The following is a 26649-nucleotide window of genomic DNA, read 5'->3' as shown; positions in this document are numbered from 1 at the left end:
GGGTGACAGAGTGAGACTCCGTCTAAAAAAAAAAAATAGAAAAATATGAATATAATTTTGTTGTCATAAATGACTGGGAGTACAAGAGCACTTGGGGCATGGAGTCTGGTGGGGGCCAGAGATGTTAAACATCTTGGTGTGCGCATCATGGTCTCAAATCACAAAGAATGTTCCTGCCCAAATGCCAATAGTGCCCCTGTTGAGAAACAATGAATCATCATTAGTGTGGTCCCAGAATAAGATGGTAAAGATTTTAACTAAGATGAGCACAGTGAAAGAGACTTCAAAGGAGAAAAAGAATTGTATGTGTATGGGGGGAGGGTAGCAAGGTATATGTGGAATAAAAGAAAAAATCCTATCCATTTATAAAATATAGGGGGTTGAACACAGAGAGACTACGGCCACATGTATATCTAAGATTCTGTGGCTTTTTAAGGGAGACTCGAATTAGACAAACACACAATTAAATAAATTTGTGCCAGCTCTTCCATTCACCAGTTTGTCACCTTCAGGCAAAATAACTGAACCAGCTAGCACCATGCGTGGCACATAGCAGAGTGGCAGCTTCTAGCTACAGTAGCATGTAGTGGTGACAGAAATAATAGTTCTTACTAAAGTGAAATATGAGATTTCTAGCCTAGGAAACTGAAGGAATGATGGGACCACAGACAGAAATGGGGGCGTTTTCACAGAGGATGTAGTCTGGAGAAGATAGTTTCATTTTCGACATACTGACTCTTGAAGCAATAGCACTCTACCCAAGTGGGAAATAATGTGGTGGAAGTTAGAAAGATGGGAAGTGCTATCAGCTTAAAGATGAGGGTTTGGAGCTTGCTCACAAAGGTGTCAGTCAAATCACTGAGTAGATCAGCTCTCTGCAGGGGTGTGGAGAAAGAAGGGCAGAGATGTGAGGGCAAAAGTATGATGGAGGCCCACAGTAAGGGTCCTAAAAGACGGGCTTTCAAGAAAGAAGAAAGGTGAGAAAGGTAGAAAAACTATCAGTTTCGTAAAAACAGGGAAATAGTACTTACTCATAGGAAGTAAAAGTATCAAAAATAGTTGGTATTATGCTAGATAGTAAGGGCACAATAGGGAACCAGGCACTCAAGTCTAGTAGAGGAGACAGATAAGTAAACAAATTACTGTGTTTTATAAACACACTGACAAGAGGTATGTGTGGAGTTCTACAGCAACACAAGCCATTCTGTGAGATCAGTACAACCATCATAGAGAGCTCACCCAGCAAAGAGGTGGGAGAAGTGCATACCAGGTAGATCAAGATGCACATACCAGAAGGTGATAGCGTATGACAGGATCCAATGATGTGGTGAGGGTTGGGGGTTCAGTGGCAATGGAAGTAAAGTGTGAGATTAAGCTAAGAAAATAAGCAGGAGCCAATGAGCACATGAAATCAAAATACAGAGATACCACTTCACTACCACCAGGATGACTATAATTAAAAAACAGACAATATCTGACAAAGATGTAGAGAAATCAGAACCCTCATATACTTCTGAAAGAAATATAAAATAACGTAACTACTTTGGACAACAGTTATACTTCGGCAGTTCCTCAAAAGATAAATATGCAGTTACCATATGATCTAGTAACTCCACCCAAGGCATGTGAAAACATGTCTACACAAAAACTTGTATGTAAATGTTCATGGAGGCATTATTCATAATAGCCAAAAAATAGAAACAACTAAGATGTCAATCGACTGATGAATGAACAAAATGTGGTGTATCCACACACAATGGAAAAATAAATAAATACATTAAAAAAATAACAACAACACAAAACGTAAGAGAAATGTAGCTAGTAATGACCTAACGCTCCCGTTAATTGTAAGGACAACTACCACATAAGTAAAATTAAACTGCCCAAATTGTCAGAGTATCTAATAGATACATAACATCTGAACAAATTTTGAAGAATACAAACCTAAGTAAAAACAACAATAACACATATTTTTATAAAAACATGAGATTTAAGGAAAGGAATTCTGGAAGGATACTCACAAGAAGAAATTTAAGTTCTCTGTAGAGATGATTCAAAGGACCTCTGGGCTCTCCTGATTCCACTTTAATATTCTAAAAAGTTTCCAAAGTCTGTCAGTTTTCCACTGTTAATCCCATCTTCTCTACCTAAGTGTTACACTTGCATTTCAAACTATCCTTCACACATTAAAAAATATATTTCATAAAGGACCAATAAATTGAAAAATGAGGTCAACACATCATTTAGAACATCTCACTCAGAGATTTTGCCATCTTGACCCAATAACCTAAGTTACAACCACTGTATCCTCTTTCTGTGCCACAAACAATTGTACCTGTGTGGAACAACTGCCCTCCTCACATGCTCTCCTGCCTTTTCCCAAGGAATTTCCAGGAGGACAAGGTAGGAGTTCAAGACCAGCCTGGCCAACTTGGCGAAACCCGGTCTCTACTAAAATTACAAAAATTAGCCAGGTGTGGTGGCACGCCCCTGTAATCCCAGCTACTCAGGAGGCTGAGGCAGGAGAATTGCTTGAACCTGGGAGGCAGAGGTTGCAGTCAGCTGAGATCATGCCACTGCACTCTAGCCTGGGCGACAGTAAGACTCTGTCTCAAAAAAAGAATATAATTATCCATAATCTTGCCATTCTGAAGGAACCACTATTAACACTATCCAGGCTTCTGTGTATAAATATATTTTAAAATATAATTGAGATCCCATTACATAAATAATTTTATACTTTTTTTTAGTTTTGCATAAGCACATCCTATTATTAATATTCGATATTTTAAAACATGCTTTTAAAGACTGTAAAATATATCGTCATGAAATTTATTTTAGGCCAGGTATGGTGGCTCACGCCTGTAATCCCAGCACTTTGGGAGGCCAAGGCAGGCAGATCATTTGAGGTCAGTTAGAGACCAGCCTGGCCAACATGGTGAAACCCCATCTCTACTACAAATACAAAAAATTTAGCTGGGCATGGTGGCATGCACCTGTAGTCCCACCTACAGGTGGGACTGCTTGAGAGGCAGAGGCAGGAGAACTGCTTGAACGTGGGAGGGAGGCAGAGGTTGCAGTAAGCCGAGATGACACCACTGTACTCCAGCCTGGGAGACAGAGCGAGACACCATCTCAAAAAAAAAAAGAAATCCATTTTAACTATACCCTACTGAACATTCTGGTTTTGTTTATAGTATTTTGGAAACTCAGCTATATCACTGCACTGAATATCTTACACGTGAATTTCTGTTAGCAATTTTGACTAATTTCTTTTTTTTTGAGACAGAGTCTCACTCTGTCGCCCAGGCTGGAGTGCAGTGACACGATCTTGGCTCACTGCAACGTCTGCCTCCCGGGTTCAAATGATTCTTCTGCCTCAGCGTCCTGAGTAGTTGGGACTACAGGAGCGCGACACCACACCCAGCTAACTTTTGTATTTTTAGTAGAGATGGGGTTTCACCGTATTGGTCAGTCTGGTCTCGAACTCTTGACCCTGTGATCCATCCTCCTCGGCCTCCCAAAGTGCTGGGATTACAGGCGTGAGCCACTGTGCCTGGCCAATTTTGACTAATTTCTTAAGACAGATTCCTAGAAATGTACATATAGAGTGAAAGGGCTTAATATTATAATGATTCTTGATGTGTTACCAATATCTCTACCCTTTTAAGAATAAGAGGGCCATGCACAGTGGCTCACGCCTGTAATCCCAGCGTGAGCCACTTTGGGAGGTGGAGGTGGGAGGATCACTGGACCCCAGAGGTTTAAGACCAGCTTGGAAAACATAGGGAGACTCTGTCCCTACAAAAAAAGTTTAAAAAATTAGGTGTGGAGGCTTTTGCCTATAGTCCTAGCTACTCAGGAGGCTGAGGTGGGAGGATTGCTTGAGCACAGGGGTTCAAGGCTGCAGTGAGCAGTGATCATGCCACTGCACTCCAGCCTGGGTGACAGAGTAAGACTCTGTCTCAAAACAAAACAAACAAGAAAACACGGATTCACCTGAGTCACCACTCAGGAGACTTTATTGGTCACTAGAAAATTCTTCAGTTATATTACTATAGGGCTGAGGGCAACCGATAGATCAGATCACCTGACAAAACCTTCACTGGCTGCCCTGGTGAGATGTTAGTGGCAAGGTGGGCCTTTCAGAGTTGTCCAAGCTCACACCCAGGAAGTGCCGAGACTAGAAGCATGGAGCACCAGCAACAAGCAAGTAAGCCAACATTTAGGACTCTCATGAACCCGGAAAGGAAATAGGGTCCACTCTTACCAGAGCTGCAGCTGAAGAGAGTGGAGGGATTTGAAGAATCTCATCCACAGGACTCCAGGAAATATCCAAAGTGATCGCAGTTTGTGATGCTGTGATTGTATCGTCCAAGGCAGAGGACTTAAAGAGCTCATACTGGGCAAAGCCTCTGGATGTTACCTGAAAAGAGTGCACCCAGCAGACCATTTAGCTGTGCTTCCACACGGCCAAAAGCCCATTACCCAAACTATTTTGATCCTTGTCCCAAAAGAAGAAAAAGCACACATGCCATACTTTTATCCCAAATGGAAAAGTAAGACAATTCTTTGAAACCACAAAGATTAGCTAAAAGGCATGAAGGCATTTTAATTTTGGTCATTAGCTGATATGAAAATAAACATAAACGTGTTCATACTACAGAAAAATATCTAGTCATCTTAGGAGTGGAAAAAAACCTGTAAACTAGGAAGGCAGGTTGATAACAATTTGAAGAAAATAATATGAGTAGAAGCAAAACACTTACAGTAGACAAGTGATGTCTTTTCTTGTGTAAATCTTTTAGGTTTTCAAGATTTACAGAATAATTTTTATCAGCTATAGGAAATGAAAGAAAGACATGTAAAGGTACAACTCAAAATTACATTGTTAGAGCTACAAAACTGCAATCCCTCACATTCTCAGTGTACCGCAACTCAACAAAATAACTGTTAAAATTAAATTTCAAATCATAGATAAGTGAAATGTTTATAAGAGAATTAAAGTGGGCTGGGTATGGTGGCTCACACCTATAAACCCAGCACTTTAGGAGGCCGAGGAGGGAGGATCATTTGAATCCAGGAGTTCGAGACCAGCCTGGGCAACATAGCAAGACCCTATCTCTACAAAAAATAAAAAAAAAACAGCCAGGTATGGTGGCATGTGCCTGTAGTCCCAGCTATTCGGGAGGCTGCGGTGACAGGATTGCCTGAGCCCAGGAGGTTGAGGCTGCAGTGAGTCATGATTGCGCCACTGCACTCCAGCCTGGGTGACAGAGTAAGATCCTACCTCAGAACACTAAAAAAAAGAATGTAAGTGGAACAGCCAGGCGCAGCAGCACTTGCCTATAATCCCAGTTACTCAGGAGGCTGAGGTGGGAGGACTGCTTCAGGCTAAGAGTTTGAGACCAGCCCGGGCAATATAGTGGGACCGTGTCTTTTAAAAACAAATTAAAAATAAAAATAAAATTAGCTGGGCATGGTTGTGCTCTCCTGTAGTACCAGCTATTCAGGAGACTATGGTGGGAGGATCACTTGAGTCCAGGAGTTTGAGGCTGCAGTGACCTATGAAGGCACTATGGTACCCCAACCTGAGCTATAGAGTAAGACCCTGTCTCTAAAAAAAAAAGTAAATAAAAAATAAAGTGGAGGTTGGGCGTGGTGGCTCATGCCTGTAATCCCAGCACTTTGGGAGGCCGAGGTGGGTGGATCATGAGGTCAAGAGTTCAAGACCAGCTTGACCAATACGGTAAAACCCCGTCTCCACTAAAAATACAAAAAAAATAGCCGGGCGTGGTGGTGGATGGATGCCTGTAATCCCAGCTACTCTGGAAGCTGAGGCAGAGAACTGCTTGAACCCAGGAGGCGGAAGTTGCAGTGAGCTGAGATCGTGCCACTGCACTCCAGCCTGGGTGACAGAGCAAGACTCCAACTCAAAAAAAAAAAAAAAATAAAAATAAAAATAAAGTGGAATGAGGGTCAATACTACTACCAAAAATACAATTAAATGTCTGAGATAGGAAATATATTGTCAGTTTATATCTTCCAATGAAAATTTTCAATAATATACGCATAGAAATAAAATGAAACCCAAATCAGACAAGTGCAAACCTCTTGTCCAGACTTTTGGAGATCTGTTTCTGGTGTTTCTGGAATACCTCCCACATGCTGCAAGTTACACACTAGAGTAGATTTATGGTGATTAATGCAAGTTCTACCTTATGTCATAACAATATCAATTTTCGTAAAAAACATGAAACAGTAACTATACAAATGAATACACACACACACACACACACACACACTCTAGAGACAGCACTCACCTTTACAACTGACCACATATAAGACAATTCCTGTAATGCTGTCGTTTGTTGTGACAAGCTCAGCTCCTAGCCAACAAGTACCTTCAGGATCTGAACTGTCACATCTTATCCAAAGGGGAGGAAGGGCAGTAACTGGCAGATTAATCTTCAAATGGGTCATATTAGGATTGTGAGCCATGGTGTAAAGTCCAATTAACTGCCTTTAAAACAAGAGTAAGGACAAATTATAGACAGAGATTTCCAATTCAAGAATTTCTTTTTTTTCTGAGAGACAGGGTCTCACTCTGTTGCCCAGGCTGGAATGCAGTGGTGCAATCATAGTTCACTACAGCCTCGACCTCCTTGGCTCAAGTGATCCTCCTGTCTCAGCCTCCCAAGTAGCTGAGACTACAGACATAAGCCACTGCATCAGGCTTATTTTTATCTTTTGCAGAGAGAGAGTGTCTTGCAGTGTTGCCCAGGCTAGTCTCAAACTACTCGCTTCAAGCAATTCTTCTGCCTTAGCCTCCCAAAGTGTTGGGATTACAGTCGTCAGCCACCACATCCAGCCAGAATTTTCTTTTAAAAAGATACGAGGGGTCTTCCATCCTGGCTAACACGGTGAAACCCCATCTCTACTAAAAATACAAAAAAATTAGCCTGGTGTGATGGTGGGTGCCTGTAGTCCCAGTTACTCGAGGGGCTGAGAATGGCGTGAACCTAGGAGGCAGAGCTTGCAGTGAGCCCAGATCGTGCCACTGCACTCTAGCTTAGGTGACAGGGTAAGACACCATCTCAAAAAAAAAAAAAAAAAAAAAGACATGAGAGGTCTCACAGAAACAACAACCTAAAACTTAAATAGCAAGATGTATATATGTATACTTTATCCATTAATAGATTCACCAGGCAAATCAAAATGCATGCACCAGAAAGTGACAGAGTATGACAGGATTGGAGCTACTATGAGCAGGGAACTTCAATATGGTAAGGATTGGGGGTTCAGCAGGAATGGAAGTCCAGTAGAAGACGTAGGATGTGAGATTAATCTAAAGAAGTAACTAGGAGCCAGGCTGGGCACAGTGGCTCATGCTTGTAATCCCAGCACTTTGGGAGGCCGAGGCGGGCGGATCACGAGGTCAGGAGTTGAGACCAGCCTGACCAACATGGTAAAACCCCATCTCTACTAAAAATACAAATACTAGCCGGGCATGGTGGCAGGCACCTGAATCCCAGCTACTCAGGAGGCTGAAGCAGGAGAATCACTTGAACCCAGGAGGCAAAGGTTGCAGGGAGCCGAGATCACACCATTGCACTGCAGCCTGGGCAACAGAGTGAGACTCTGCCTCAAAAAAAACAGAAAAGAAAGAAGTAGGAGTGAGACTCTGCCTCAAAAAAAACAGAAAAGAAAGAAGTAGGAGCCAATAAACACAAAATGATGCTCAGTCATTAGTTAGTGAGACAGTTAACAAAATTTGAATATGGGCTCTGATTAGATAATGGTATTATAATAATATTAGTTTTCCAGATTCTGATCATTGTTCCATGGTTATGTAAAAGAATATATTTGTTCACAGAAAATACAAAGAGGAGTATTTAGGGGTAAAAGAGTACCATATCTTCACTACATTGTCAATACTTCATTTTTAAAATGGATAGATATATATACACACACACACACACATAGTTATAAAAATATATAGTTATAAACATATTGTTATAATGATATATAGTTGTAACAATATACATATATACCTATCTATGAATACATATATAGCAATATACTGCTTTGCATATATCTATCTAGAAAGACATACAAGAGAGAGAAAAAGGAAAAGGGGAAGAAGAAAAAGAAGCAAATGCTGCAAAATCTAAGCAACTGGTGAATCTGGATTAAGGATATACAGAAGTTCATGTACTATTCTTGTAACTTTCCTGTAAATTTGAAAGGATATCAAAATTGAAAGTCACCAAAAAATGTGGCTTACAATTTATTTTTCAAAGACATGGAAACTAAATTGATTACCAACAGACATCCAGGAAAAAAATTTTCAGGGGATTTTATTTCCAAAAAGAGGTGAAATAATCCCAGAAGGAAAATGCAAGAAGAAATGGAGAGCAAAGAAATAAGCACATCAATCAACCCACATAAACACTGGCTGGAGAAAATAATACAAATAAATAACATTAAAGTTGTAGGGAGAAAACAGGCCAAATATGACTGAAATCAAGGACCTATGAAGGAAAAGGCTGATTAAACTTTTAAAACTTCTAGGCTGGGCATGGTGGCTAAAGCCTGTAATCCCAGCACTTTGGGAGGCCTAGGCAGGTGGATCCACCTGAGGTGAGAGTTCAAGACCAGCCTGACTAACGTGGTGAAATCCCATTTCTACTAAAAATACAAAAAGTTACCCAGACATGTGGTGTATACCTGTAATCCCAGCTACTCGGGAGCCTGCGGCAGGAGAATCACTTCAACCCAGGAGGCAAAAGGATGTAGTGAGCTGAGATCGCACCATTGCACCCCAGCTTAGGCAACAAGAGCAAAACTCCGTATCAAAAAAAAAAAAAAAAAGAAAAGAAAAGAAAAGAAACTTCCATAGAGGAAAATAAAAACCAGCATGAAGGAATCATTTTGTGAATGTTATTACAGTAGTTATCATTCTCATACCATTCTGTTAGTATTTGCATGACTATATCCGCCAGAACATCTGGAAGACAAGGACTTTCTGGTTTTGGAGGCAGGAGAAGGCTGGACCAGGCTGGACAGAGGGAACTGTGCATAGCCACACAGTGTGGAGGCAGGAAGCGAAGCTGGAGAGGTAGTCAGAGGCTCTCAGGTTTCTAACAGGGGCATTACTGGCACGTTGGGTGAGATAACTGCTCACTGTGCGGGAGAGTCCCATGCATTGCAGGATGTTTACCATCCACGGCCCAGGTTCACGAAATGCCAGTAGCTCCCCTCAGTCACTGTGACAAACCAAATACTCCCCTATATTTCCAATTCCCTCTGGGTATGGTACCACCCCTGGTGGAGGCCCAGTGGGGCTAGGCAATGAAGGTTCCTATATGTCATTCTTAAGGAATTTGGGTTTTATCATGAAGTCGATGAAGAACCACTAAAGGATTTTAAGTAGGAAAGAAGCTTGGTCAGGCTTTCACTTGAGGAAGAAAGACTGGAGGGGAACCACATAAGGAAAACAATTGAGAAACAACAATAAATTGGTATAGAGGTGTAGAGAAAGGGAAGATAACTGCAGTATTCTTGGTCACATTTGGGATACCTATTAGATACTCAAGTAGAACTATCCTTAGTTGGGTATACTTATCAGGGGGTCGGGGAGATGAAGGAAGATATAAGGGGTAGAGGCCTATTTTTCCCAATGTTTATAAGAATGTTTCCATTTAAATCCTAGTCGCCACCCCTACTCAGCCTAAGAGAAAACCTACCTTGCCTTCCCAACTGGTAAAGCAAGTGGTCCAACATTTTCACCAGTAGAGAAATCAGATATGGCAGTTTCTTCAGACTGAAGTTCTTCAATATGACTTGTTTCTTCCTTTTCTAAAGGCTTTAAAAATGTTCTTAATTATTTAACCAGACAAAAGAGCACTTAAGATAACAGTCGACTCTTTACTATGCTACAGAATAATGACAAGCAGAACATATGACAAGGGTACTTATTTCTATACCCTTAAGCACAAATGATTGGGTTTTGGCAAGAATAGCCACAGACTAGCATGGTACCAAAAAATCTTGCCATTAGGAGCATTTCCACTGTCCTATAAAAGATATTGACCTTAGTTGCTAATGGCAAAGGAAGCAACCAAAGCTTTTAGAAAAGGAAGTGCTCGGCAGGACATGGTGTTGCATGCCTGTAATCCCAGCATTCTGGGAGGCTGAGGAGGAGGATCACTTAAGCCCAAGAGGTCGAGAGAAACCTGGGTAACACAGGGAGACCTGTGTCTACCAAAAAAAAAAAAAAAATCAGCCAGGGTGGTGACATGTACCTGTGGTCCCAGTTAATCAGGAGGCTGAGGAGGAAGGATTGCTTAAGCTTGGGAGGTGGAGGCTGCAGTGAACCATGACAGTACCACTGCACTCCAGCCTGGGCAACAGAGCCAGGCTATATTAAAAGTAGAAAAGGAAGTGCTCCAACATGCACAAAATGACTAGGTAAAGGTAAAATACAAGGAAAACCCCGATGTTCTTGGATTTTTCACTCTCAAAACAGGAAGACCTTCTTTCTGGGCTATAACCTTAGGCCCACGGTCTTTTTTATCTATTCCTCTTAGGGCAATAACCTCTGACTGGTGTTAGTGGGTACAATTATCCATGTGTTTACAAAATAGCTCAGGCTTGCCAATAATAACAAAGGAGTTTTTCAGCGAGATGAAACTGTTACATATCCTGATTGTGGTGGTGACTGCAAGAATCTACGTATGTGTTAAAATTCATGGAACTGAACAACAAAAGAAATAAGGTGGCAGGGTGGCAGTGCGAGGTGGCTCACCCCTATAATCCCAGCACTTTGGGAGGCCAAGGTGGGCAGATTACGATGTCAGGAGATCGACATCATCCTGGCTAATATGGTGACACTCTTTCTCTACTAAAAATACAAAAAATAAAAAAAAAAAAAAAGCCGGGCATGGTGGCAGGTGCCTGTAATCCCAGCTACTCAGGAGGCTGAGGCAGGTGAATTGCTTGAACTCGGGAGGTGAAGGTTGCAGTGAGCTAAGATCACACCACTACACTCCAGCCTGGGTGACAGAGTGAGACTCCATCTTAAAAAAAAAAACAAAGGCCAGGTGCTGTGGCTCATGCCTGTAATCCCAGCACTTTGGGAGGCCGAGGCGGGTGGGTCACCTGCGGTCGGGAGTTTGATACCAGCTTGACCAACATGGAAAAACCCCATCTCTACTAAAAATACAAAATTAGCCAGCCGTGATGGTAGGTGCCTGTAATCCCAGCTACTTGGGAGGCTGAGGCAGGAGAATCGCTTGAACCTGGGAGGCAGAGGTTGCAGTGAGCTGAGATTGCGCCATTGCACTCCAGGCTGGGTGACAAGAGCGAGACTCTGTCTCAAAAAAAAAAAAAAGAAAGAAGTCAATTTTATCGATTTATTGATAATTTTACTTGTTTCTTTCTTAATGAGGCTACTAGAAAATGTTAAATTGCATATATGGTTCATATTTATTTGTGCTGGACAGTACTATACTTACTCCTAAAAGAATGAGAACTCATTTTCACTGATGCTGATTTTAAAACGTGTACATGTTAGATTATTCCCAAGAAACCATATTTGGTTATGGAGAATTAAACAATCACAAAGTCAAACCACTACTTACCACTTTTTCCACTATGAATACTAGGTCATTTTCATTTAGAATATTTTTCAAAGGATTTGGTTGGCCTTTGCTGATCAATTGCACTTGGACATCAGCCTGTTAACACAGGTATCAAACAATGTTATATATACACTTGTATATTTCTACTATTTAAACACATAAAGATCAGTTCTATGCAAGTCAACGGAAAATGTCCTTAAGAGACAGAGTCTCGGCCAGGCGCGGTGGCTCACATCTGTAATCCCAGCACTTTGGGAGGCCAAAGTGGGTGGATCACGAGGTCAGGAGATTGAGACCATCCTGGTTAACACGGTGAAACTCCGTCTCTACTAAAAATACAAAACATTAGCCAGGCGTGGTGGTGGGCGCCTGTAGTCCCAGTTGCTTGGGAGGCTGAGGCAGAATCGTGTGAACCCAGGAGGCAGAGCTTATAGTGAGCCAAGATCGTGTCACTGCACTCCAGCCTGGGAGACAAAGTGAGACTCCATTTCAAAAAAAAAAAAAATGAAAAGAAAAAAAGAGACAGAGTCTCACTATGTTGCCCAGGCTGGAGTGCAATGGCTATTCACAGGTACAGGCATAGTGCATTACAGCCTCAAATTCCTGGGCTCAAGCAATCCTCCCACTTCAGCCTCCCTAGTAGCTGGAACTTCAGGTGTGTGCCACCACACCTGGTTAATTATTTTATTTTTCATACAGATGGGGTCTCGCTATATTGTCCAGGCTGGTCTCAAAATTCTTGCCTCAAGCAATCCTCCCACTTCAGTCTCCCAAAGTGCTGGGATTACAGGCATGAGCCACTGTCCTGGCCAACACTTTTTACATTCTCATTCCAACTGGAAGTTTATTCGAAAGTTTGAAAACAGGCTGGGTGCAGCAGCTCGCGCATGTAATCCTAGCACTTTGGGAGGCCGAGGCAGGCAGATCACTTGAGGTCAGGAGCTTGAGACCAGCCTGGCCAACATGGGGAAACCCTGTCTCTACTAAAAATACAAAAATTAGGCCAGGCACAGTGGTTCACGCCTGTAATCCCAGAACATTGGGAGGCTGAGGCAGGTGGATTGCTTGAGGTCAGGAGTTCAAGACCAACCTGCCCAAACTGGTGAAACCCCATCTCTAAGACTACAAAACATTAGGCAGGCATGGTGGTGGGGGCCTGTAATCCCAGCTACTCAGGAGTCTGGGGCAGAAATCGCTTGAACCTGGAAGGTGGAGCTTGCAGTGGGCCAAAATGTGCCACTGCACTCCAGCCTGAGCAACAGAGGGAGACTCCATCTTAAAAAATCAGAAAAAATAAATAAATAAAAATGCAAAAATTAGCTGAGCATAGTGGTGGGTGCCTATAATCCCAGCTACTTGGGAGGCTGAGGCAGGAGAATTGCTTGAATCTAGAAGGTGGAGGTTGCAGTGAGTCGATATCATGCCACTGCACTCCAGCCTGGGCAATGGAGTGAGATTCTGCCCAAGATAATCATTACCGTTACTAGCCTGGTTGGTACACATTCCTTTTCCAAGCATATAACTCTATTTAAATACAAATGTATGCTGGACACAGTGGCACCTATAATCCCAGCTAATCAGGAGGCTGAGATGGGAGGATGGTTTGAGGCCAGGAATTTGAGACAAGTTACAACACAGCAAGGCTGTGTCTCTAAAAAAAAGAAAAGAAAGAAAAAAAAATTAGCTAGGTATGGTGGTGCACTGGTAGTCCCAGTTACTTGGGAGGCTGAGGTGTGAGGATCACTTGAGTCCAGGAGTTTGAGGTTGCACTGAACTTTGATCACACTACTGAACTTTAGCCTGGGCAACAGAGTAAGATCCCATCTCTTTAAAACATCATAATAAAAACAGAAATGTATCTATTTAGATATCTAGATAGGATTTTGCCTAATAAAAACAGGATTCTAATAGTTTTATATCATGAATGTCTATGTCATTCAATGTTCTTTGGCAGTCTAGTACCACAGCTCTTTTGTCACATAACTAATTCCATATTGTATGACACTTTAGTAGTTTCCAGTTTTTTGTTATTATAAACAATTGATGACATCAATTCAAGTGAACACTTTTGAATTATTTTCTTAAGATGAATACCTAAAATCACACTAATACTATCAGACTGCCTTTCAAAATGTTGCACCTACACATTTATACTTCCAACGCTTATATCAGCACATTAAGCATTTTCATGGCTGGGCACAGTGGCTCACGACTGTAATCCCAGTACTTTGGGAGGCCAAGGCAGATGGATCACCTGAGGTGGGGAGTTTGAGACCAGCCTGGCTAAGATGGTGAAACTCTGTCTCCACTAAAAATACAAAATTAGCAGGGCGTGGTGGCGGGCGCCTATAATCCCAGCTACTTGGGAGGCTGAGGCAGGAGAATCACTTGAACCTGGGAGGCAGAGGTGCAGTGAGCTGGGATCACGCCACTGCACCCCAGCCTGGACGACAGAGTGACTCCATCTCAAAAAAAAAAAAAAAAGAAAGAAAGAAAAAAAGCATTTTCATTGTTTATTTTTACCATCTCACAGCAAAACATAAGATCTTACTGCTGTTTTGTCATTTGTTTGATCAATAATGACGGTGAACAGTTTCTTTTTAACTTTTTTTTTTGAAGACAGGGTCTCGCTGTGTCACCTGACTGGAGTGCAGCGGCACGATCTTGGCTGATTGCAGCCTTAACCTCCCAGGCTCTAGTGATCCTCCCACCTCAGCCTCCTAGTAGTAGTAGCTGGGATTATAGGTGCGTGACACCACACCCAGCTAATTTTTTTGCTTTTTGTAGAGACAAGGTCTCACCATATTGCCCAGGCTGGTCTCAAACTCCTCAGCTCAAGCAATCTTCCCACCTCAGCCTCCCAATGTGCTAGGATTACAGGTGTGAGCCACCACACTTGGCCAAGGTAAACAGCAGTTTCTAATATGCTTATTAATCATAAATATCTCTCATTATTTGAATCCATTTGGCTTCTTAGTCTGGATACTAAAGCATGAAGAAACCAAGCACAGAGAGCCAAAGATATTGTGTTATTCTAATCTACTAGGTTCTACTCTACCGAGTTTCAGGTGCTATTGTGGGTTGAATGGTGTCCCCCAAAATGGTATCTTGAGGATCTAACCTCCAGTTCCTATACATGTGACTTTACTTGGAAATAAAATCTTGGCAAATGTAATCAAGATGAGGATTAATTTGGTTTAGGGCAAGCCCGAAATCCAATGACTGGTATACTTAAAAGGAAAGAGAGTTAGAGGCATGGACACAGAGGGGGAATACCACATGTCTACACAAGCAGAGATTGGAGTCATGTGTTTACAAACCAAGCAATACCCAAGTTTGCTGGAAATCATCAGAAGCTAGAAAGAGGCAAGAAAAGATTCTTTCTTAGAGAATTCAGACAGAGCATGGCCCTGCTGACACCTTAATTTCAGAATTTTAGTCTCCAGAACTGGGAGAGAATAAATTTTTGTGTTTGAAGCTGCCTAATTTGCAGTATTTTGCTATAGCAGCTCTAGGAAACTAATACCGATATCAAGCAACAAAAATTCAGGCAGGAAGGGATAAATGAGTTTACATAGATATATCTGATTCTTGAGTTTGGTTAGTGAGAATTCACAGTGAAGGGTAACTCTATTTGTATGTTTCTTTCTTGATTACTTACTCATGTCCTTTCCTATTCTTCTTTTATAGTTTTTTGTCTTTCTCATTGATTTTTATTTTTTTGAGATAGTCTTGGTATTTTGTTTTATTTATTATTTTTTGAGACAGAGTCTCACTCTGTTGCCCAGGCTGGAGTACAATGGCTTGATCTTGGCTCACTGCAACGTCTGTCTCCCAGGTTCAAGTGATTCTCCTGCCTCAGCCTCCCGAGTAGCTGGGACTACAGGCACATGCCACCATGCCCAGCTAACTTTAGTGTTTTTTAGTAGAGCCAGGGTTTCACCATGATAGCCAGGCTGGTATCAAACTCCTGACCTCAGGTGATCCACCCACCTCAGCCTCCCAAAGTGACAATTACAGGCATAAGCCACCATGCCTGGCCATCTTTCTCATTGATTTTTAAGAACTATATATCATTATATATACATATATGTGTGTGTGTGTATATATACATATATATACACACACACACATAGATAAATATAGATAGTACAGCTTCTCATTCATGAGTATTTCCCCCCAGCTTGTCTGTTAACATATACCTCATTTTAGTTTGCTAATTATTTCATGGACATAGGTTTTATCTCCCCAACTATGGAGAGTTTACTTATGAAACACTTAGCACATATTAGATGCTAAATAAATACATGAATGTTTATAGCAGCTTTTGTAATCATCAAAAACTGGAAACAACCCAATGTCTTTCAACTGGTGAATGGATAACCAAACTATGGTACATTCATACAATGGAATACTACTCAGAAATAGAAGGAACTGCTGATACACACAACAACATAGGTGAATCTTAAATGCATTATACTAATTGAAAGAAGCCAGAATCAAAGGCTGTATGATTTTATTTATAGGACGTTCTGGAAAAAGTAAAACTACAGAGACAAAAACTAGATCAATTTTTGCCAGGAACTAAGGGACGGGAAAGGGCTGACTGTAAAGGGACAAAAGAACATTTTTGGAGATGATAGAAATATTCTACATCTTGATTACAGGATGATGACCAAATAATTTATCAGAAGTCATAGAACAGGCCAGGTGTGGTGGCTCATGCCTGTAATCCCAGCACTTTGGGAGGCCAAGGCAGGTGGATTGTTTGAGGTCAGGAGTTGGAGACCAGCCTGGCCAACATGGTAAAACCGTCTCTACTAAAAATACAAAATTAGCCAGGTGTGGTGGCGCACGCCTGTAGTCCCAGCTACTCATGAGGCTGAGACAGGAGAATTGCTTGAACCCGGGAGCAGAGGGTGCAGTGAACTGAGATCGCACCACTGTACTCCAGCCTGGTTGAGACACAGCAAGACTTCGTCTCAAAAAAAAAAAAAGTCATAGAACAGTACCCTAAAAGGATAAAATTTACTGTATGTAAATTAACTTCAATAAACCTGACTTTTAAAAACAGACAACTGGCCAGGCGTGGTGGCTCATGCCTGTAAGCCCAGCACTTTGGGAGACCAAGGCGGGTAGATCACCTGAAGTTGAGAGTTGGAGACCAGCCTGGCCTGACCAATGTGGTGAAACCCTGTCTCTACTAAAAATACAATAATGAGCCAGTTGTGGTGGCCTGTGTCTGTGGTCCCACCTACTCAGGAGGCTGAGACAGGAGAGTTTCTTGAACCTGGGAGGTAGAGGTTGCAGTGAGCCAAGATCATGCCACTGCACTCCAGCCTGGGTGACAGAGCGAGGCTCCGTCTCAAAATAAAAATGAAAATAAAAACAGGTAATTTTAGGATTATAGTTGTGTTTAAAAACCAAATTGTTCATACCTCATAGAGAAATGGGTCTTTATGGACTCCTTTCTTTTCTTCATTAAATGCCCTGAAATGCAGAACCACATGTGAAAAATAGAACTACATTCTCTCTCCTGCTATCACACTCAGGAGTCAGTCATCACTTTATCTCTGCAGGACACCTATGGGAAAGGCAAAAAGCACATACTTACAGCAGCCCTAAGATGTAGTTGGGGAGAGAGAAAAGAAGCAGAAAAGAAGCATTAGGTTAAGAAAAGAGAAACAAAAAAGAAACCTGTGATAGAGATGAATAGACTGTTGCCCTCAATTGGGTACAACTGATTCTCAGAGGCAGCAGGAAATTGGGTTGCCTACCTCTACTCTGTCTTTTCAAACACATCACCAGTTAAAATTAAAATGTAACTTGCCACATGACCTTTCGAAGTAAAACTGATTGGATTCTGATCTGTTATAGAATCAGTAGGTCACCACAGAGAAGTTACTTAAGGGTCCTGGGCCTTAGATTTCTAGGGCTAAAATGGAAGCATCTGTCCTCCATTCTTATAACTTGTTACTCAAAGTTAGTAGATTTGATTATGTTGAACATTTCCTTTTCAAAATGTAAGCATGAAACTCTAGGATATCATTTAATTATTACCCTTTAATTCAAGAAACTTTTAAAATAGTGAATCTAAAGCACTTAAACTGTAATCCGTTAACGTACCAAAATGCACACCAGCCTGATCTACACTGAAAAGGAATCTTTAGTCATTGACGAAACCCAACAGAACTGTTTCAAGAAACCATTTATATCTATATTTGATCTAATATTATATGACTTCCTGAAACAGAAACAGAAGAGCTAGGCCTATGACTAATTCACTTTTGCCATATTGTGAAAGACTGTGATTTATCCTTACAGATGTTTATGTCTTATAACTCAGGGATGTTACTTAATCAGTCTTTTTTTTTTTGAGATGGAGTCTCGCTCTGACGCTCAGGCTGGAGTTGGAGTGCAGTGGTGCGATCTGGGTTCACTGCAAGCTCCACCTCCTGGGTTCACGCCATTCTCCTGCCTCAGCCTCCCTAGTAGCTGGGACTACAGGAGCCTACCACCACGCCTGGCTAATTTTGTTTTTGTAGAGATGGGGTTTCACCATGTATTTAACCAGTCTTGCAATAATGTCTCAAGCATGTGTAATAGAGGCCAGTCACTCCTGCTAGATGCTGAGAATATCAAACAAAAGCACAGTCCCTGGTTCATAGTCCTAACTGGATTCCAACAAGTAAACCACAGTTCCATGGTGATAAGTGCTCAGAGAGGCAAGCATAGGAAGCTATGGTAGAAATTTAGCTATAGGGCTTAAAATTTATCCTGAAAGCCAAGAGGAACTCACTACATGACTTTAAATGGGAAAGATCTGACAGTAACGTGGAGGGTAATAACTTGGAGTCCAGGAAAATAGCTGTGAAAAACTTGCAGCACTTCAGAGAACTGAGAATGGCCTGAATGAAAACAGCATGGATGGAGGGAGAATAAGAGGATCGACTACATAAGGCAGGGTGGGGGTTTTGGAATTAGAAGTCTTCAGAGACAGAATTCAGAAGTAGAATGTCTGCTTGGAGGAAAGGATTAATTCAGCTTTGCAGGTATTGATCTGAGGTCCCATGTGAAAATTCCCAGTCGCGGGGTGGGGGGAACAGTGTTACACTTTCTACGTGAAGTATAAAGGGTTTAAATAGGTGGGGCACCATGGCTCATGCCTGTAATCCCAGCACTTTGGGAGGCTGAGGTGGGCGGATCACGAGGTAAAGAGACCGAGACCATCCTGGCCAACATGGTGAAACCTCGTCTCTACTAAAAATACAAAAATCAGCTAGGCGTGGTGGCACGCGCCTGTAGTCCCAGCTACTCGGGAGGCTGAGGCAGGAGAATCACTTGAGCCCAGGAGGTAGAGGTTGCAGTGAGCCAAAATCGCGCCACTGCACTCCAGCCTGGCAACACAGCGAGATTCCGTCCCCCCCCCAAAAAAGGGAGGGTCTAGGTAAAGTTGTATCAATAGAGAACTTATTTATTTATTTTTCCAGATGGGTTCTCACTATGCTGCCCAGGCTGGTCTCCAACTCCTGGGCTCAAGCAATCCTCCTGCTTCAGCCTCCAGAGTAGCTAGGATTACAAGTATGCACCACCATGCCTAGTTAATAGGAAATTTTTATGGTTTTTTGTTTTTGTTTTTGTTTTTTTGAGACAGTCTTGCTCTGTTGCCCAGGCTGGAGTGCAGTGGCATGATCTCGGCTCACTGCAACCTCTGCCTCCCGAGTTCAAGCAATTCTCCCAAGTAGCTGGGATTACAGGTGCCCGCCACCATGCCTGGCTAATTTTTATATTTTTAATAGAGATGGGGTCTCGCCATGTTGGCCAGGCTGGTCTAGAACTCCTGACAAGTGATCCGCCCGCCTCGGCCTCCCAAAGTGCTGGGATTACAGGCGTGAACCATCGCACCCGGCCTTATCTTAAATAAAGATGAAACAGCCATAGAATGAAATACTCTATAGCAGTTAAAAACAATGAGATAGATCTATAAGGTGTCACAATGAAAGATGTCCAAGACATGCCAGTTTTTTTTTTTAAAACCTAGTGCTCTTTCTATTCAAAACGTTTACAAGCAAGACTACTTTTGTAAGCAGGAAAAAAAGCAATGAAGATAAACAATGAGAAATTATAACATTTAGGAAATCATGGGCTAGATTACACAGTGGTTCTCAAAGTGTGATGCCCAGCCAGCCATATCCGTTACACCTAGCATTTGTCAGGAGGGCAAATTATTTCGCCCCATCTCAGACCTATTAAATCAGAAACCCTGGAGGGGGGGGCCCAGCAATGTGAGTTTTGACAATCCCCCGGTGATTCTGATGCATGCTAAATTTGAGAACTACGGGTTAGATGTTTACATAGAAGGCAGAACTTGATGGAATCCCCTTGGTAGGAGTACTTCACCATAAGAATAAAATGAAGTCTTGGTGCACAGTGAAAATAAAGGTGGTTTCAAAACGCAACACACCAATCAGGTATCATCACAATTGCAGCTCAGGTGGCAACTACCTCGAATTATAAAGATTAACAGACTAACCACGACATTTCACTCTTAGAAGTCAACAAGGCTTTAAATAGGGGAAGGACGCCAACACCTAGTTTTCCGTATCCCGGGTGGTGCCTCTACTTACGGCAAGTGTGTCCATCAGCAGAAAGAATAAATCGCCTCTTGGAACACTTGCCACCTTCCACCTCGTCTGATGACGTACACTTTTTCTCCTGAGACAAGGAAGCTCCCACACGGTCAACTCCACACTGGAGCTGAGAGCCGGCCTCTCCCCAACTCTTGGACCCCAGGAAAGCTGGCAAGGCGCTGATCCCCAAAGAGTGGCAAGAGACTTAGGGCGGGGATCCAGATACCCAGGGAAAGAAGTGCCGTCCCAGGACCCCAGCCAAAAGAAGAGACTAGACTCACTGAAGGAGACGAGAATAAAACTCCTCAGCCGCGCAATTCAGTCGCTCCCACATCCCGCCCCAATTGTGAGAGCGGGACCGGAACGCAAAACTGAACTGCGCGCCGGGCGGGCGACAACAGGAATCATGGCCCCGCCCCGCCGGGACTACTTTGACCCCCCCACCATAAGTCCCATTTGTCCGCAAAGTTAAACTTTTGTTTCAAATAGCCACCCAGAGCTATTTACTGTGTCAATAGTCTTCAATTTCCGTCTGCAATAATTAACATAAGCGTGGTGGTTGGGGAGAAGATACCCGGACTCGCGAGAGTTGGCCACGCCCCTTGTGGATTATTCCGCGAAAAGGAGTCCCTATTTTCTAAGAATTATTATTAGCTTTGGAAGAAAATAGATACCGTAATTTCCCACAAATAAAGAAATAACACTCTCGTTTTTATTTCTGTAGTGTGGTAGAGAGATATTTTGTGTATCCGTCTTGGTTCTAAGGCGGGGCAAGGTGGGGCGGTCAAGCGGAAGGTGATATATACAGCGGAAGGAGTAAGCACTTCCTTTTCCTGTAGCAGCGTCTGGGGTGAGAGGAACGTGGTTGTGTCCTCTCTCCGCCATGGTGAGTGGAAGTCGTTTTCGCTGGCCTTTCCGTATCTCGGGGCCAGTAAAGAAGGATTTGGGGTTTGGAACATAGAATCTGTAGGAGATAGAGCGAGGAGAAGGAGATGAGGACCAAAGACGTCTTTTTCTGGTGTGGAACTGGGGTGTGCGGCGCTACGGCAGCCATCTTAAAGGCAACGTGGGGTTCCCAGCACAGGACGCGCCGGGAAGCGGTAGTGGAAAGCAATGGGTCGTTCTCAGGAGCAGTGGGACCTTTTCTTAGAATACTTGCCTATTTAGTTTTTTTCTGAATGCTCGTCTCTGCCTAGCTTAGGAATCATCTCTATTAAAAGCTTTCTGGTTCTCTTCACTTAAAAATTGTTCTGTTCGGTGTCATCAAAATCTTTGAATTCTTAGTCAACTCGTTGTAAGACCAGTGTTACATGTGTACTGCTTTTCCACAAATAGCATCCGTATATGCTACGTAGTGTTGTGTAGGTCAGCCTCAGGATTTTGATTTTACTCATAGATGGGAAGCCTTTGGAGGTTTAAACAAAAAGTAGTAACACCCAGTCTTTCTACTGGTGAGCTTTGGAAACGTGTTTAGTAGAGGGTGAGGGTGAGTGGGACAGGGATGGAAGTTGGGATGAGTAGAGCCTGGGTAGACAGGATTTGCTGATTAATTGGCATTAAACAGCATCTCCAAACCTTGCAATATGGTTTTGATTTAGCTATTATGCTTTATAAGGCTTGCTTTGAAAGTTTTACAATAAACAATTCTCTTTGAAAATAAAAATGTGCAGTAGATTTTGAGCTTGTAAGGGTTCTAGTCATTTACTGCTATTTTGGTGTAAGCGTTGTTTGCCCCACCATACCAGTCTCTTCTGCAATTGAGTATTTAATGATATTGTTGGCATAGGAGAAGTTTGCTTCCAACATTACTTGTCAATAAAAATAATCCATTCCTTTTTCTTTAGGCATGTGCTCGCCCACTGATATCCGTGTACTCCGAAAAGGGGGAGTCATCTGGCAAAAATGTCACTTTGCCTGCTGTATTCAAGGCTCCTATTCGACCAGATATTGTGAACTTTGTTCACACCAACTTGCGCAAAAACAACAGACAGCCCTACGCTGTCAGTGAATTAGCAGGTATGGATTTATACCTTCTGCAGATATTTTAGGGACTGCTTTACAGTAGTGATGAAATTCCACTTCATTGGTCCGTGTTTCTGAACCACATGATTTTCTCGGATGTTCTGATGCTGTTTGCTACCATGCGTAATAATCATAGGTTGGTATTTATTATGAGGCAGCTAAAGTTTTTATCTCTCAATTTTAGGTCATCAGACCAGTGCTGAGTCTTGGGGTACTGGCAGAGCTGTGGCTCGAATTCCCAGAGTTCGAGGTGGTGGAACTCACCGCTCTGGCCAGGGTGCTTTTGGAAACGTATCCTTTGTTTCACTAACTAAGACTGATCAGCTCTGATAGAATTTAGCAGACTGGGTCTGGTTTATTGATGATAGTACAGTGTAAAAAATACTACCTTTTTTGTCTTGAAGAAAAGGGTTTCATTTTTATGGGGTTATTTTGCTTGCAATGATGTCGTAATTTGCGTCTTACTCTGTTCTCAGCGACAGTTGCCTGCTGTCAGTAAGCTGGTACAGAAGGTTGACGAAAATTTTTACTGAGCAAGAAATAACCTTATTTTAATTACTAAAATTTGAGAAATGTGATTCTTGACTGGAAAAATAGATGTGTCGTGGAGGCCGAATGTTTGCACCAACCAAAACCTGGCGCCGTTGGCATCGTAGAGTGAACACAACCCAAAAACGATATGCCATCTGTTCTGCCCTGGCTGCCTCAGCCCTACCAGCACTGGTCATGTCTAAAGGTTTGTAACAGTTGTATTGTAAAAGAGTTTGATAGAAGAAATAAGACACCTACTGTTTGATGATTAGGGTGGTGATTATTCACAGTAACCCATTTCAAGATGGCTAGAAGAGAATAATTTGAATGTTTTTAGCATAAAATGTTTTAGTTAATGGATATTCCAGTTGACAAATGAGGGCATTCAGTTATCAAATGTACTCCAGAAATACATGTTACATACCAGTTTAAAAAAATTTTAATCAAAAATATTTTGTATCAGAGTGATACAAAATGCCCCACTTTTCTTTCACATGAATCCTTGTTAAAATTGCACATTCTTTTCATCCTGAAGTGTCTGATTAAATTTTAATCCTTTACTAAATATTAGGTCTGACTACTTAAATCTGACCAATCATCAGCAAACACTAGTTTAACTGGGGAACTAACTATTCAAGTAGTGGTTTAGTATATCCTTAGAAAACTGTCTACTTAAACTTGCCTATTGTGTTCCCCACCGCATTTTTATTTAACTGTCAAAATGATGAGATTCCACTTAATTGGTCCGTGTTTCTGAAACACATGATATTTGTGGAAATTCTGACTTGGCAAATTGAATGCCATTTTGCTTTTATTGGTTGTATAAAATGTGTGATTTTTTTTTTTTTTTTATTTCCCAAAAGGTTCAGGATAACCAAGTGTCAAATTGGTTTTTGTTAGGTCATCGTATTGAGGAAGTTCCTGAACTTCCTTTGGTAGTGGAAGATAAAGTTGAAGGCTACAAGAAGACCAAGGAAGCTGTTTTGCTCCTTAAGAAACTTAAAGCCTGGAATGATATCAAAAAGGTCTGTTTAATGAACACATTTACAGTTAGGTTCTCCTTGTTCACAATTTGTCACTTTGAATTTCAGAAGATAAGGGTGATATGGGTAAGCCTTAATGTGTGAGAGAACAAGAACCTCAGAGCCTGATTACTTGGGTTTAAATCCTAACTGCCCTTTAAGGCTCTGTGTAACCTTGGCGAGTTATTGTGCCCAGTTTAATCATCTGTAAAATGGAATTAAGACTCTGAAGATCTATTGCAGAAATTGTATCTTAATCAAAATACTAAAACTGCTCACTTTGTAGGTCTATGCCTCTCAGCGAATGAGAGCTGGCAAAGGCAAAATGAGAAACCGTCGCCGTATCCAGCGCAGGGGGCCGTGCATCATCTATAATGAGGATAATGGCATCATCAAGGCTTTCAGAAACATCCCTGGTAATTAAACTGCTTACATATATTGACTAGGTATAGTCTGCAAGTCTACTGAGCTTTTGTTATGATGAGATTCCACTTCATGGTCCGTGTTTCTGAAACACATGATTTTGTGGAAGTTCTGATTTGTGGCTGAAAGAGTTGCACCATTGATGGTTGAAACTTCATAATTAATAAGTTCTCAGGTACCTTCTGTAGCTCTTAAGCCATAAAGATGATTTGTGTTTCTTTTGTTGAAATACAGGCTCCCTAATGTTTCTTTCCCTTTAAAAGGAATTACTCTGCTTAATGTAAGCAAACTGAACATTTTGAAGCTTGCTCCTGGTGGGCATGTGGGACGTTTCTGCATTTGGACTGAGAGTGCTTTCCGGAAGTTAGATGAATTGTATGGCACTTGGCGTAAAGCCGCTTCCCTCAAGAGTAACTACAAGTAAGTATCTTTCATATACTAAGCACAGATGTTTATATTGTGGATAGTAACATTCAGAATTGGCTTACATGTTTTCTAGATAATTTTGTTCCCATTTGCCCTTATGTGCAGCAACAATATGCCAAAATGGAACTCACCTGGTCCGTGTTTTTGGTTTTTGTTGGTTTGGTTTTTGAGACAAGAGTCTTGCTCGCTCTCTCCCACGCTGGAGTGTAGTGGTGTGATCTCGGCTTACTGCTTGCTGCAGCCTCCACCTCCCGGATTCTTCTGTCTCAGCCTCCCGAGTACCTGGGACTACAGGACTACACCACACCCGGCTAATTTTATATTTTTGTAGAGTTAGGGTTTCACCATGTTGGCCAGGCTGGTCTCGAACTCCTGACCTCAGGTGATCCACCCGCCTCGGCCTCACCAAGTGCTGGGATTATAGGGCTGCGCCACTGCACCCGGACGAAGCGATAGTGTAGTAGATATTTTGGAGAGCATAGTGGTTAAAAATAAAGCTTCAGTTGAGCTTCATGTTCTTTGGTTGATTACTTTTACACGTACATGTCGATCTTTCCCTTTCAGTCTTCCCATGCACAAGATGATTAATACAGATCTTAGCAGAATCTTGAAAAGCCCAGAGATCCAAAGAGCCCTTCGAGCACCACGGTAAAGTGACACTTAGAGTGTAATTCTTGCCCTAACCCTATACTATTGGTTGTTTCAAAAATTTGTATGTGTATAAAGTTAAGTGTTGATCCAGTGTCTGCCTTTTTATAGCAAGAAGATTCATCGCAGAGTCCTAAAGAAGAACCCACTGAAAAACCTGAGAATCATGTTGAAGCTAAACCCATATGCAAAGACCATGCGCCGGAATACCATTCTTCGCCAGGCCAGGAATGTGAGTGGTTTTGTTGTTTGTTGTTTGTTTTAGACGGAATCTTGCTCTGTCACCCAGGCTGGAGTGCAGTGGTGTGATCTTGGCTCACTGCAACTTCCACCTCCCAGGTTCAAGCAATTCTCCTGTCTCCGCCTTCCGAGTAGCTGGCACTGCAGGCGCATGCCACCATGTCCAGCTAAATTTTTTATTTTCAGTAGAGACGGGGTTTCACTATATTGGTGGGGCTGGTCTCAAACTCCTGACCTCAGGTGGTTCACCCGCCTCAGCCTCCCAAAGTGCTGGGATTACAGGCATGAGCCACCGCGCCTGGCTGGTTTCTTTTTTTTTCCTACTTATACATTAAGTTCTTAGAATAATTTGATTCTTACTGTTTTCTGCCTAATTTGTTGCAGCACAAGCTCCGAGTGGATAAGGCAGCTGCTGCAGCAGCAGCACTAGAAGCCAAATCAGATGAGAAGGCGGCGGTTGCAGGCAAGAAGCCTGTGGTGGGTAAGAAAGGAAAGAAGGCTACTGTTGGTGTTAAGAAGCAGAAGAAGCCTCTGGTGGGAAAAAAGGCAGCAGCTACCAAGAAACCAGCCCCTGAAAAGAAGCCTGCAGAAAAGAAACCTAGTACAGAGGAAAAGAAGCCTGCTGCATAAACTCTTAAATTTGATTATTCCGTAAGGGTCACGTCATTTTGGAGAGATTCTCTCCGAATAAATACCTGATTATTCAGGCAGTGAGAAACATGGCTTGTTGGTGTGTTTAACTGTAAAGCTTGGTTATAATTTTTTTAAACTGACATTTTGGCCATAATTTAGACTGTTCCAATTTATACTGAGTCCATGGAGTTCAATGGAAGGGGAATGATTAAAAAATTATGATTTTTAGGCCGGGCGTGGTGGCTCAAGCCTGTAATCCCAGCACTTTGGGAGGCCGAGACGGGTGGATCGTGAGGTCAGGAGATTGAGACCATCCTGGCTGACACGGCGAAACCCCGTCTCTACTAAAAAATACAAAAAACTAGCCAGGCGAGTTGGCGGGCGCCTGCAGTCCCAGCTACTCACTCAAACTCGGGAGGCTGAGGCAGG

At 42.2% G+C, this 26649-nt stretch overlaps 2 protein-coding genes and 4 non-coding genes across 7 annotated transcripts in view; 5 read left to right on the top strand and 1 right to left on the bottom strand.

Annotated features, from left to right (window-relative positions):
* Positions 1 to 20857, bottom strand: part of ZWILCH (zwilch kinetochore protein) — a 45494-nt gene extending 24637 nt beyond the window's left edge. The window contains exons 1-8 of one of the 2 annotated variants that reach the window (XM_023220781.1): positions 20557 to 20857; positions 17084 to 17135; positions 11646 to 11741; positions 9750 to 9868; positions 6324 to 6523; positions 4770 to 4840; positions 4271 to 4426; positions 2022 to 2093 (exon numbers count right to left, since the gene is read on the bottom strand). In XM_023220781.1, coding sequence (XP_023076549.1) covers positions 2022 to 2093; positions 4271 to 4426; positions 4770 to 4840; positions 6324 to 6523; positions 9750 to 9868; positions 11646 to 11741; positions 17084 to 17135; positions 20557 to 20609 — 819 coding nt within the window. In that variant the 5' untranslated portion in view covers positions 20610 to 20857. The other variant, XM_023220782.1, reaches the window with a different exon arrangement.
* Positions 20858 to 21065: 208 nt separating this feature from the next.
* Positions 21066 to 26307, top strand: RPL4 (ribosomal protein L4). The gene is made up of 10 exons (XM_023220784.1): positions 21066 to 21161; positions 22120 to 22291; positions 22482 to 22588; positions 22895 to 23033; positions 23729 to 23853; positions 24137 to 24266; positions 24537 to 24693; positions 25264 to 25347; positions 25459 to 25579; positions 25972 to 26307. The coding sequence occupies exons 1-10, from the start codon at positions 21159 to 21161 to the stop codon at positions 26215 to 26217; spliced, it is 1284 nt and encodes a 427-aa protein (XP_023076552.1). The 5' UTR covers positions 21066 to 21158; the 3' UTR covers positions 26218 to 26307.
* Positions 22335 to 22406, top strand: LOC111548437. Its single transcript, XR_002733413.1, has one exon. It is a non-coding gene; the product is annotated as a small nucleolar RNA SNORD18 (small nucleolar RNA).
* LOC111548439 lies at positions 22735 to 22833 on the top strand. The gene has a single exon (XR_002733415.1). It is a non-coding gene; the product is annotated as a small nucleolar RNA SNORD16 (small nucleolar RNA).
* LOC111548435 lies at positions 23545 to 23616 on the top strand. The gene has a single exon (XR_002733411.1). It is a non-coding gene; the product is annotated as a small nucleolar RNA SNORD18 (small nucleolar RNA).
* LOC111548436 lies at positions 24323 to 24392 on the top strand. The gene has a single exon (XR_002733412.1). It is a non-coding gene; the product is annotated as a small nucleolar RNA SNORD18 (small nucleolar RNA).
* Positions 26308 to 26649: the final 342 nt, after the last annotated feature.

This window comes from Piliocolobus tephrosceles, chromosome 6 (genome assembly GCF_002776525.5).
Source record: "Piliocolobus tephrosceles isolate RC106 chromosome 6, ASM277652v3, whole genome shotgun sequence".
In the NCBI taxonomy this organism is placed as follows: domain Eukaryota; kingdom Metazoa; phylum Chordata; class Mammalia; order Primates; family Cercopithecidae; genus Piliocolobus; species Piliocolobus tephrosceles.
Note: the sequence above shows the minus strand (reverse complement) of the source record. Positions and strands in the feature narration are given on the sequence as shown.

Coding starts and splice junctions, on each gene's coding strand:
- RPL4 (XM_023220784.1), top strand. Junction 22,589..22,894: donor GCCAGGGTGCTTTTGGAAAC/GTATCCTTTGTT, acceptor CTGGAAAAATAG/ATGTGTCGTGGAGGCCGAAT. Junction 24,267..24,536: donor GGCTTTCAGAAACATCCCTG/GTAATTAAACTG, acceptor TCCCTTTAAAAG/GAATTACTCTGCTTAATGTA.